This window comes from Pelophylax lessonae (genome assembly GCF_965119305.1).
Source record: "Pelophylax lessonae genome assembly, chromosome: 8".
NCBI lineage: Eukaryota > Metazoa > Chordata > Amphibia > Anura > Ranidae > Pelophylax > Pelophylax lessonae.
Genome location: NC_138775.1, coordinates 10,853,982 through 10,866,767, shown reverse-complemented (window position 1 = coordinate 10,866,767; position 12,786 = coordinate 10,853,982). Strand labels below are relative to the sequence as shown.

General features: G+C 47.6%; 1 protein-coding gene across 1 annotated transcript; it reads right to left on the bottom strand.

Annotated features, from left to right (window-relative positions):
* Positions 1-227: 227 nt before the first annotated feature.
* On the bottom strand, positions 228-11,990 carry LOC309562114 (hyaluronidase-2-like; the record flags this gene model as incomplete). Its single annotated transcript, XM_082266245.1, has 3 exons — positions 11,058-11,990; positions 3,250-3,339; positions 228-641 (listed from the first exon to the last, which is right to left on the bottom strand). Exons 1-3 carry the CDS (start codon positions 11,985-11,987, stop codon positions 228-230), a joined length of 1,434 nt encoding a protein of 477 aa, XP_082122371.1. The 5' UTR covers positions 11,988-11,990.
* Positions 11,991-12,786: the final 796 nt, after the last annotated feature.

Below are 12,786 nucleotides of genomic sequence, written 5' to 3'. Positions count from 1 at the left end.
TTTTTTTTTTTTTTGTGCAGGTTGCAGCTTTTTGCTGCCCCCCCTGCAAAGTGCTGTCCTAGGCCTGGGCCTTGTTGGCCTAGGCCAAGATACAGCACTGCCTAGAGGTAGGAAAACACAGAGCCATTTCATCCCAGGATGGAGAGTAAAATAAAACTCTGCACTCTCTTGGAAAGTGATTGGTTCTCCCATAGTGGGGTGCTCAGAAGCACCTAACAAATAAAACTTTAAAAAATAATCCAGAGGTATGCCATCAGTAGCCACACCAGTACATGGCCTGTGGGGGATGCTGCAGCTCCCACAGGGTTTGACGTGGATGGTGGTGGGATGTTGCAGGTAGTTCCACTCCAGCCTACATAACAGTTACACTGAAACCGCGAACGCAGATTACTGATGTCACTTTCTGAAAGCTGGCCCTGTACCCACCTAGGAAAGGGGGAACTGAACCCTGGAAGCGCCCGAACGATGGCAAAATTGGCGGGATTGAGGTGCAGGAAGGCGTCGGTGACATTTTCTTGGCGCAGGCAGCGGCCCTTTCCACCGCAGAGCACCTGGCTGCAAAGAGAGGCCGCAGTGGTGACATTCACAATGTATCGACCCAAATCTCCATCCAGGTACGACTTAAGCTTCTGGCAGGTCTCCTGTGAAGAGGATATTCGGATTAGAGATTTCAGAGATCCTAAAATGTCACATTCTGATGAAACATCGATCTGTACAATAACTACCCATTGAACACAATGCAAATAAGGATATTAGAGGTTGTGACTGCAAAAAGATCCCAATCCTGGGTCACTCCCAGATCCTACCTAGACGTACTCAAATGGGTTGGCTGTTGGGGAGGGGTTATAAGAGTTTGGTGGTTAGGTGCAGAGAAGGGGTTATAGGAGTTTGGTGGTTAGGTGCAGAGAAGGGGTTATAGTACCTGAGGGGTTAAGTGTGTAGAAGGGCTTATAGGAGTTGGGTGGTTGGGAGTGGAGAAGGGGTTATAGGAGTTTGGTGGTTAGGTGTGGAGGAGAGGTTATAGTAGTTGGGTGGTTAGGTGTGGAGGAGAGGTTATAGTAGTTGGGTGGTTAGGTGTGGAGGAGAGGTTATAACAGTTGGATGATTAGGTGTGGAGGAGGGGTTATAAGAAATTGGTGGTTAAGGGTGGAAGAGGGGTTATAGGAGATTGATGGTTAGCAGAGGCGGCTCTTTAATTAGGCAAATTAGGCGATCGCCTAAGGCCTCGCGCTCACAGGGGCCTCGCGGCTGCCTAATTTGCCAAGTTAAAGAGCCGCCTCGGAGGCTGGCAGCAGGGATTTCCATGCCATCAGCACATTTTTGAGTCCCGGGCCGGTCTGTAAACGGTACAATCCGCTACGATTCAGGGCTGCGATCAGGAGAAGCTCACTGGGGAATGGGAGCTCTCCGACACCTCCAGATCACAGCCAGATACTAGAGCCGCTGCATTGACACTTCCCCCTCCCCCACAGTCCACAGACGGGGAGGAGAGAGAGCTGCTTCACTCCACCCCCCGACAGTTTTCTCCTCAGAGAAGATGAGGTGTGGGCGGGGAGATTGCAGACCAGCAACCAGAAAGATGGTGCCTGATCCATCCATCCATGCACTTCTCCTTCCAGTGAGTACTCTGATGTAAGGTGCACCCTTCCTTTCTTCCTCCATATCTCTCCATTCCTTTCTTTCTTTCTTTCTTTCTTTCTTTCTCTCTCTCTCTCTCTCTCTCTCTCTCTCTCTCTCTCTCTCTTCTCTTCTCTTCTCTTCTCTTCTCTTCTCTTCTCTTCTCTTCTCTTCTCTTCTCTTCTCTTCTCTTCTCTTCTCTTCTCTTCTCTTCTCTTCTCTTCTCTTCTCTTCTCTTCTCTTCTCTTCTCTTCTCTTCTCTTCTCTTCTCTTCTCTTCTCTTCTCTTCTCTTCTCTTCTCTTCTCTTCTCTTCTTCTCTCCTTTTTCTCTCTCTGTCTTCATTTGTCTCTCTATTTCCATCTTTTACTTTTTCTTTCTTTCTTTCTTTCTTTCTTTCTTTCTTTCTTTCTTTCTTTCTTTCTTTCTTTCTTTCTTTCTTTCTTTCTTTCTTTCTTTCTTTCTTTCTTTCTTTCTTTCTTTCTTTCTTTCTTTCTTTCTTTCTTTCTTTCTTTCTTTCTTTCTTTCTTTCTTTCTTTCTTTCTTTCTTTCTTTCCCCTCCTCCTTCTCCCTTACCCCATGGTTCCCAGTCCCATCCCTCTCCTATTTATCCCATGTGATTGCCACAGTACACATCCCACCCACACAAGCAGCAGTAATAAGATGCTCGGCCTCGGGGTTCTTCCTTAACCCCTGCAAAGAGAGTGAGTGGGGCCTCATGTCTAAATTTTGCCTAAGGCCTCACAAAGCCTAGAGCCGCCTCTGATGGTTAGGGGTGGAGGAGGGGCTATAACAGTTGGGTGGCTAGGTGTGGAGGAAGGGTTACAGAAGTTAGGTAGTTAGGTTGGACAGTTATAGGGGTTGGGTGGTTAGGGGAGGAGGAAGGGTTGTGGAAGTTGGGTAGTTAGGGGCAGAAGAATTGTGTGGTTGGGAGTGGAGGAGGGGTTATGGGAATTGGGTAGTTGGGAGTGAGGAAGGGGTTATTCGGAGTTGGTTGTTAAGGTTATCTGAGTTAGATGATTATTTTGGAAGAGGAGATATAGGAGTTTGGTGGTTGGGAGTGGAGGAGGGGTTATGGGAGTTGGGTATGTAGGTGTAGAGGAGGGGTTAAAGAAGTTGGGTGGTTAAGGTTGGAGGAGGGCATATAGGGGTTGGGTGTTTAGGGTTGGAGGAAGGGCATATAGGGGTTGAGTGTTTAGGGTTGGAGGAGGGGTTATAGGGGTTGGGTGGTTAGGGTTGGAGGAGGGGTTATAGGAGTTGGGTGGTTAGGGTTGGAGGAGGGGTTATAGGGGTTGGGTGGTTAGGGTTGGAGGAGGGGTTATAGTAGTTAGGTGGTTAGGGGGGGAAGGAGGGCTTTTAGAAGTGGCAGAGGTTAGCTGGGGGGTAATGAGGGAGGTGGGTCTTAGGTATGCGATGTAATGGTTGGTACATGTTAGCTGTAGGAATTATATCATTTGCTAATTACAGGGTAGCGGTAGGTTTGGGATTGGTCTCAGATGCCTGGACTCAGTCATAGCTGGCACTCCCTACATATGAAGATCGTTATTTTTTTCTATTATTTTGATGATTGATACATAATAGGTACAGGGGAGCGGGAACACAATGTTATTCATGTTATTATCAGAAGCACTCACCATGTCTGAGGCGTAGTCAGTATCACCCCAAAATATCATCCCAGCCACCCCCTGCGCTGCACTCTCTCCTATGGTGGAGATGAGATCCATCTGAAAGGATGAAAGACAAAAATATTTATTTTAAAATGAAATTAACCTGTTGTACCCATTATGAGGGGTTCCCGCCATCCCTGCATCGCGTTTCTGGGTCTGTACACCTGCTGTGTCCATTTTAAGGGGTTTCCACCATCTCTGTGCTGAGTTTCCGGGGTCTGAACGCCTACTGTGCCCATTATGAGGGGTTCCCACCATCCCTGTGCTGAGTTCCCGGGTCTGTACACCTGCTGTGCCCATTATGAGGGGTTTCCACCATTCTTGTGCTGAGTTCCCAGGTCTGTACACCCGCTGTGCCCATTATGAGGGGCTCCCACCATCCCTGAGCTGAGTTCCCAGGTCTGTACAACTGGTGTGCCCATTATGAGAGGTTCCCACCATCCCTGTACTGAGTTCCCGGGTCTGTACACCTGCTGTGCCCATTATGAGAGGTTCCCACCATCCCTGTGCTGAGTTCCTGGGTCTGTACACCCGCTGTGCCCATTATGAGGGGTTCCCACCATCCCTGTGCTGAGTTCCCAGGTCTGTACACCTGCTGTGCCCATTATGAGGGGTTCCCCTTTCCTTTTCTTTTAATACTTGTGACAAAAACATAAAGTAATGAGGCTACTGATGGGTCATATTTAACACAAGAACAGGTCCACAGGTGGAAGCTTCTGTAACCCCCAAAATCATTTAAAGCCTTTTATCCATCCTAATTTCAAATTTTGTTAAACTATTTTGCTAAAATTTCAGGAAAGTACGATCCCAACAATCTGTGGTATATTTTGCAGGTGCACTTCTTCCTCAGATGGATGGTTTTTGACTTCTTTAACTCCACTCCACCGTGTTAGAAGGAAAAAGTGGAAAACCCCATAGTATATTATGTCATACCTCATACCTATATGTTACATAGAAGTAGGCGCTACTCACAAACCAGTCATTAGTCGCACCCTTTTTCACAATCACAACCAGGCAGACAGGACGCTCACTGGAATGCTATGACCCACTAAATATATGCAGGACTAAATTGCAATAAAAATAGGTAACAGCATCCAAGTCTTCAGTCCTGTGCAGGCAGATAAAACGTTCACCAAAAAGTTATGACTCACTGGACTAGTCTAGGTCAAAATAACGTTCCCATACAGATACCAGTTGATCGAACCCTACGGGAGTCACATGACGAAATGCGTCGACTGGACGTGACGTAACACGTACGCTAAACCTTTTTTCAGTTGTGGCATCCTTAATAATTCTGCACAATCTCGAGGCACCCCATTCTAAAATGTAAAAAAAAAAACCTAAACAAATCGTTTTACATAAGGCAGCAACATCCATACACATGGGCCATCCAACAATAGAAGTGATTTATTCCTCCACTATTGCAAAATGGTACGGACTGCTATTCTAGGGTTTCTCTTCTCCCTCAGTTTCTCTTCTTCTATTTACTAATGTGACCCCAGTGCTGATGTAGAAGGGATGAGGAGGAGTAAATAAGGATGCTGTGCGATCACCCATCATTCTCCTCATCAACCAGGGATGTCACTAGTTGTCAGGTTGCCAGTGGCTTGACCTGCACAGTGCCCAGGGTTGTCAGGGTGTCAGTGGCTTGACCAGCACAGCAGAGGCATGAATAGAACCTTCAGGGCCCCGATGCAAGAAACCATGAAGGGCCCCCCAGACCCCTGGCCGGGCACTTACCTTCAGGCCTGGGGCTCTTCCCACTGATCCTGGGGCCCTTTACTCTTCTTGTGGGGCCCTTTATTATGGTCCCGCAGCGGGACCCTTTCCTAAGTTCTGCAGTGGGCCCCCTTCCTGCAATCTTGGGGCCTCCAAGTGTGATCTTTGCAATCCTGGAAGTTCACCCACTGGGGTCAGTAGTTTTTATTTTTGGTATTTTAATTGTATTATCTATTAATTCTATCTTTTCATGTGATGACCTGAAAGGGTTACAAGACTCTTCCCTCCCTGACTGCGATCTAAGGTCTTCTATCCCGTGTCGGCGGCCGAATTCGGACTGGCTCGTACTGCGCGCGCATCACCCAGGCGCAGGCGCAGTACTGAGATACCACATAACGGACATTGAAGCAGGGCTACGTGCGGCGCTCTATGCGCATGCGCGAACAGCTTTAAAAGGCAAGGGGAGCCGGCGTCTTTCCTCACTTCCCTTGAGGAGAGGGAACAGGACAGACCTGGACTGCAGCACCTGGAAGAACCACTTTTTCTCCACTAAACAAACTTGGCAAAAGTAAGTTGTAATGGATCTTTGATCCATTTACCATTGGAAGTCACAAAATATTGTAGATATCACTATTACTTGATGTAAAAGCACAAAGACCGACACCAATATGATCTCTCTATAATAGAACGGATCATCACAGGATAGTGCTTCAGCTTACCTGGCTACCAATACATGAACGATATATCCAAATAACTGTAAGTAAACGCAAATACTTCAAAAGCATATTGTGTAAACATTTAAAACATCATATTCTACCATACCTTACCTGTGTATATAAATATATACCCTTCCAGACCAAGTGCACCACGGCTCCTTGCTGCAGGTATATAAGGACACAGAAAAAAGCTTGCAGAAACAAAGGCAAAAACTATATATGTACAAATACTTATTATCACTCTTTGTGACTCAAAAACTGCATATATTTTCAATAACTGAATTGTTATTGTTCATACATTACAGACTGGGTGACAAACCTTTGAAAAAGGCTATACAAACAGCCGAAACGCGTCAGTATCTGGATGAACTCCAGAACTCTAATGTGCATCACTATTTCCTGGAATCTTCACAGGAAACACAGAGACAACATCCATATCTTTGTCACTATAAGCCACATATGTCACAGATTCTCTTGAATCTTCTTCCTACTTCTTTATCACATTGGGCTCTTAACCCAAACACAAATCTCACTTCCCAAATATGTATAATATATGATTAATGGAATAAATCCTAAATTCTTTTTACTTCGTTGACTTATATTATTACTTGCCCACAAAGTCCCATCACATTGGCCTGAGACACCAAAAAACCCTTCTTCATCTTTTCATGTGACAACACTGAAGAAATGACACTTTGCTACAATGTAAAGTAGTGAGTGTACAGCTTGTATAACAGTGTAAATTTACTGTCCCCTCAAAATAACTCAGCACACAGCCATTAATGTCTAAACCGCTGGCAACAAAAGTGAGTACACCCCTAAGTGACAATGTCCAAATTGGGCCCAAAGTGACAATATTTTGTGTGGCCACCATTATTTTCCAGCACTGCCTTAAAGCGGAGTTCCGGGCACAAAAAAGATTTTTTTTTTTTGTGCCCCTCCGCTAGGTATGCCTCACCTGAAAAGGAATTGGATAGTTATTTTTTTTTTTTGTTTACTCACCTTTTTATTGAAGATCGTAAATACTCACCTATGACAGCTTCCTCCTCCAGCGCCGAGGCTCACCCCGTCACTTCCTGCCTCGCGATGATTCCTGGGAGCTAAACGTCATCGCTCCCAGGAATCAATGCGCCGCACCGGCCCCGCTCGTCATTTCCGGGCGACGCCGCATTCCCCTGCTAAACAGCTTCTGGGCATGCCCAGAAGCTGTTTAGGAATGCGGCGCCGCACCGGAAGTGACGAGAGGGGCCGGTGCAGTGCATTCTGGGACACGAAGACGCGGAAGAAGACAGAGAAGAGGACCGCGCCGGCTTCAGCTGCCCACAACCGAGATGGAAACGCTGTGGAAGAAAATTTCTAAGTAAGTATTTCTTCTTACAGGTAAGTGCGAACCGGGACAGATCAGAGGCTAGCCATTGTGGAATGTACTAGCCCTGACTGTCCCGGGGGTATGTTCAGAAAAAAATCATTTCTGTGCCCGGAACTCCGCTTTAACCCTCTTGGGCATGGAGTTCACCAGAGCTTCACAGGTTGTCACTGGAGTCCTCTTCCCCTCCTCCATGATGACATCACAGAGCTGGTGGATGTTAGAGACCTTGCGCTCCTCCACCCTCTGCTTGAAGACCCCACAGATGTTCAATAGGGTTTAGGTCTGGAGACATGCTTGGCCAGTCCATCACCTTTACCCTCAGCTTCTTTAGCAAGGCAGTGGTCATATTGGAGGTGTTTGGGGTTATCATGTTGGAATATTGCCCTGCCGCCCAGTCTCTGAAGGGAGGGGATCATGCTCTGCTTCAGTATGTCACAGTACATGTTGGCATTCATGGTTCCCTCAATGATCTGTAGCTCCCCAGTGCCTGCAGCAGTCATGCAGTCCCAGACCATGACACTCCCACCACCATGCATGACTGTAGACAAGACACACTTGTCTTTGTACTCCTCACCTGGTTGCCGCCACACACGCTTGACACCATCTGAGCCAAATACGTTTATCTTGGTCTCATCAGACCACAGGAGACGGTTCCAGTAATCCATGTCCTTAGTCTGCTTGTCTTCAGCAAACTGTTTGCAGGCTTTCTTGTGCATCATCTTTAGAAGAGGCTTCCTTCTGGGACGACAGCCATGCAGACCAATTTGATGCAGTGTGCGGCGTATGGTCTGAGCACTGACAGGCTGACCCCCCACCCCTTCAACCTCTGCAGCAATGCTGGCAGCACTCATACGTCTATTTCCTAAAGACAACCTCTGGATATGACGCTGAGCACGTGCACTCAACTTCTTTGGTCGCCCATGGCGAGGCCTGTTCTGAGTGGAACCTGTCCTGTTAAACCGCTGTATGGTCTTGGCCACTGTGCTGCAGCTCAGTTTCAGGGTCTTGGCAATCTTCTTATAGCCTAGGCCATCTTCATGAGAGCAACAATTCTTTTTTTCAGATCCTCAGAGAGTTCTTTGCCATGAGGTGCCATGTTGAACTTCCAGTGACCAGTATGAGAGAGTGAGAGCGATAACACCAAATTTACTACACCTGCTCCCCATTCACACCTGAGACCTTGTAACACTAACGAGTCACATGACACCGGGGAGGAAAAATGGCTAATTGGGGTGTACTCACTTTTGTTGCCAGCGGTTTAGACATTAATGGCTGTGTGTTGAGTTATTTTGAGGGGACAGCAAATTTACACTGTTATACAAGCTGTACACTCACTACTTTACATTGTAGCAAAGTGTCATTTCTTCAGTGTTGTCACATGAAAAGATAGAATAAAATATTTACAAAAATGTGAGGGGTGTACTCACTTTTGTGAGATACTGTATATATATTTAGTGGGTCATAGCATTCCAGTGAGCGTCCTGTCTGCCTGGTTGTGATTGCGAAAAAGGGGTGCGACTAATGACTGGTTTGTGAGTAGCGCCTATCTCTATGTTACATATAGGTATGAGGTATGACATAATATACGATGGGATTTTCCACTTTTTCCATCTAACACGATGGAGTGGAGCTACCAGTGCCGGGAGAAGGTCACCTAGAACCCGGGGCAAACATACCAAATTGTGCCCCCCCCCCCCCAAAATGTATGAGCATTATGTGTCAGCAAACCCCCCCCCCCCCCAAAAAAAAAAATAGAGCACAAATCTGCATGCTTACGCCCCAAGCTAAAATCCCCATCCTCCCAGTACAAATCCGTCCCCCTGCTGAATTCCCCCCTCCTGGTACAAGTCCTCCTCCCTCCCATCCCCCCTTCACCAACTCAAATCCTCTCCCCCAGACCAAAAAAACAAACAATACAAAAAAAAAAAAACTTCTCTCCAAGCACAAATCCCCCCCCCCCCAACTCCAAATCCCCCTCCTAGCACAAACCCCCCCCCCCCCCCATTTCCCCTCCTAGCAGATATATCCCCCAATCATCCCTGCTAGCAAGCAAACCCCCTCCCCATTTCCCCTCCTAGCACGTATATTGCATGTATAAGCGTATATTGATTGATTTGCATAAAAATTATCGCTTCTACAAACTAGGGAATAGATTTATGGAGTTTTTTTTATTACTATATAAACGATTATGTAAAGGGGGACTCTACTGGGGACACCTGATGTAAACAGGGGGGCTCTACTGGGGACGTGTGGTGTAAAGGGGGCTCTACTGGGGACGCGTGGTGTAAAGGGGGGCTCTACTGGGGACACCTGTTTTAAAGGGGGACTCTACTGGGGACACCTGATGTAATGGGGGACTCTATTTGGGACACCTGATGTAAAAGGGGACTCTACTGGGGACACCTGATGTAAAGGGGGGCTCTACTGGGGACACCTGATATAAAGGGGGATTCTATTTGGGACACCTGATGTAATGGTAAACTACTGGGAACACCTGATGTAAACGGGGGCTCTACTGGGGACACCTGATGTAATGGGAGACTCAACTGGGGACACCTGATGTAAAGGGGGGCTCTACTGGGGACACCTGATGTAATAGGAGTCTCTACTGGGGACACCTGATATAAAGGGGGACTCTATTTGGGACACCTGATGTAATAGGAGACTCTACTGGGGGCACCTGATGTAAATGGGGACTCTACTGGGGACACCTGGTGTAAAGGGGGACTCTATTTGGGACTCCTGATGTAAAGGGGACTCTACTGGGTACACCTGATATAAAGGGGGACCCTATTTGGGACACCTGATGTAATAAGAGTCTCTACTGGGGACACCTGATATAAAGGGGGACTCTACTGGGGACACCTGATATAAAACGGGACTCTATTTGGGACACCTGATATTATGGGAGACTCTACTGGGGACACCTGATGTAAATGGGGGCTCTACTGGAGACATCTGATGCAAAGGGGGGCTAGACTGGGGACTCCTGATGTAAAGGGGAACTCTACTGGGGACACCTGATATAAAGGGGGACTCTATTTGGAACACCTGATGTAATGGGAGACTCTACTGGGGACACCTAATGTAAATGGGGACTCTACTGGGGACACCTGATGTAAATGGGGACTCTACTGGGGACACCTAATGTAAATGGGGACTCTACTGGGGACACCTGATGTAAAGAGGGGATCTACTGGGGACACCTGTTTTAAAGGGGGAATCTACTGGGGACACCTGATGTAACGGGGGACTCCTGATGTAAAGGGGACTCTACTGGGTACACCTGATATAAAGGGGGACCCTATTTGGGACACCTGATGTAATGGGAGTCTCTACTGGGTATACCTGATATAAAGGGGGACTCTATTTGGGACATCAGATGTAATGGGAGAGTCTACTGGGGACACCTGATGTAAAGGGGGACTCTACTGGGTACTCTAACTGGCAGGGGGGGGCACAATTTGCCATCTTTGCCCTGGGTGCTGGATGACCTTGTACCAGCACTGGCTGCATTCTGCATTCGTTTTAATTTTTTTTTCTTTATTTTCACCTGGTGCTCCTGCCAGTAACACACTTATTGTCCTAGGATGACAACGCTCTTCCACTATACAGTATCTATAAAGGAGGCCAGAACAGGACTACAGAACACCTCACCCTCTCTTCGTCCCCATAGCATTGTGTAGTCCATAGACAGAACTGGGAACAATGTAACTGATAACACTCAGCTCAGGCAGAGAGGTTAGGAAATTATCAGCTCACAGGATTTTCTGGCAGGATCAACAGGCGTTTTCTTTTGCACTGATCAACCAGACAAAGGAAACCACTTCCAATGGGATATTTACCAGACCAACAGGGTGCAAATAGGGGAAGTTCATTGTTGGGGGTTTACATACCCCTAAAGGGGACCTGTCATTAAAATTCATACAGATTTTGAATTTATTTTTTTTCCACCATGCTGGCTTTCTCACCTGGGAGAGAAGGTTGAGGTTGGTTTTGTAGGTGGGTCTTGTGTAGACGTAGACGGGGAGCGAGTAGCCCGTGTGTTGTGGAGCGATCCTCATGGCCTCTTTCACCCGGTGATGAACAAATTTGCGCCCGTTAACAGAAGATTGGAGGGGGGGTTCCAGGTAGATAGATGGAAAAAGGGCGTCGCTCTCCTCCCATAGCCACCATAGCTGGTCATTCCGTGACATCTCCACGTCGGGGCACTTGCCAGTATAATTGTCCCAGTTCTTCAGGTAGTCATGGTTGTAGCAGTCCGGGAACAGGTAATACCCCCAGAGCTGGTGGGGGCGATACTTTCTGGCTTGCTGGAGCGTTTCCACCATGAAGTCGCGAGCAGCATTTTCAAATTCAACCTGAGCTTCTTTGTTTACATCATTGTCCGACCAGTCGGGATAACGAGAGGCCACCAGCTGCCGTGAAGCTTGCCTGTATATGTCCATCTCGTTCCAGTTCCGTAGCCAAATGGGATTCCAGTCCTCCCAGTCGATGATCGCCAATCCACTTTTGTTGGTAAACGGTATGAATTTGTTGAGTCCGTCCACCATCTTAAGCAGGTGAGCTTGGAGGCTGGCGTTTTGGGGCACACCTCCGTTGATGGATACATTAAGCTGGTCGTAGTAAGGGTAGAGTCCCAGTCGCTCCTTGTAGAAGATGGTGGGATTCTGGTCTACCAAATTTTCACTGGGCGAGGCGATCAAATCAAAGAGTCGCAGGTCAAGAGACACGTTGAAGCGCGTCGAGCAGCTATGGGTGGGTGCGGCCCAGGCCACCATAAAAGGGCGATCGGTAAATAATGGTGGGGTGGTGGGCTTGTCTGTCCCGCTGATGGATGATTGGCCATGAGCCACGAAGATAGACAACAGGACACAGGAGAGGCCAGGATGGGGCGTCATTGTCAGGAAAAGTCCTACAGAGACACGGAAGAGGGAGAAAAGAAACATAAGATTAGAGAAGTGCATTTGTTTCATTCAGTTTAAGATTAGTCCATTTAGTTAATAATTTAATTTCGTCACATTCGTTATGATAGAATGATTCATTGTCATGGATTTCTTGCTAGGACTCAGTTTGCATTGTTAGAAAGCAGTCCTCAGTAGGACATCACTTGAGAGGCAGTGTCCTCTACCTTCAGGCGATATCTTCAAGGGGCAGAGTATCCGCTCCGCAAGCACTTGGAGCGACAGAGTCCTACATCTTATTCATTCTGTTGGAGGCAGAAGTTGGGGCCTACGCTCCTCAAGCACCTTTGTTCCCACCAGGGCTTTTTTTCTCAGAGAATAGGTGCAGGAACTCCCTCTTTTGGGCTTACCCCTTGTCTCCGCCCTTACCTACCTCCGTGAACCGTTCCACCCACTACCCACCTCCCAGTACCATCCCTTTTAGAAAATACAGAACAAAGTAACATTTGTGGTACTAAGCAATTTGTATGGCAGGGGCGTAACTACAGGGGTTGCAGGGGTTGCAATCGCAACCGGGCCCCATGCTCCAGGGGGCCTGTGCGGCTCCCCTGTACACCTGGATAGGAGGGGCGGTGGGGGAAGCCTATAGAGAAATCACTGTCCTCCTTTTTCCTCCTGTAGCTGCAGGAGGAAAATGGAGGAGATTGGTTCCTCTGTATGCTGCCCCCGCCACTCCTCCTATCCAGTTCACTTGTGGGGAGTTCCCAAGATGGCAGGAAGGGGGCCCACTGCACAA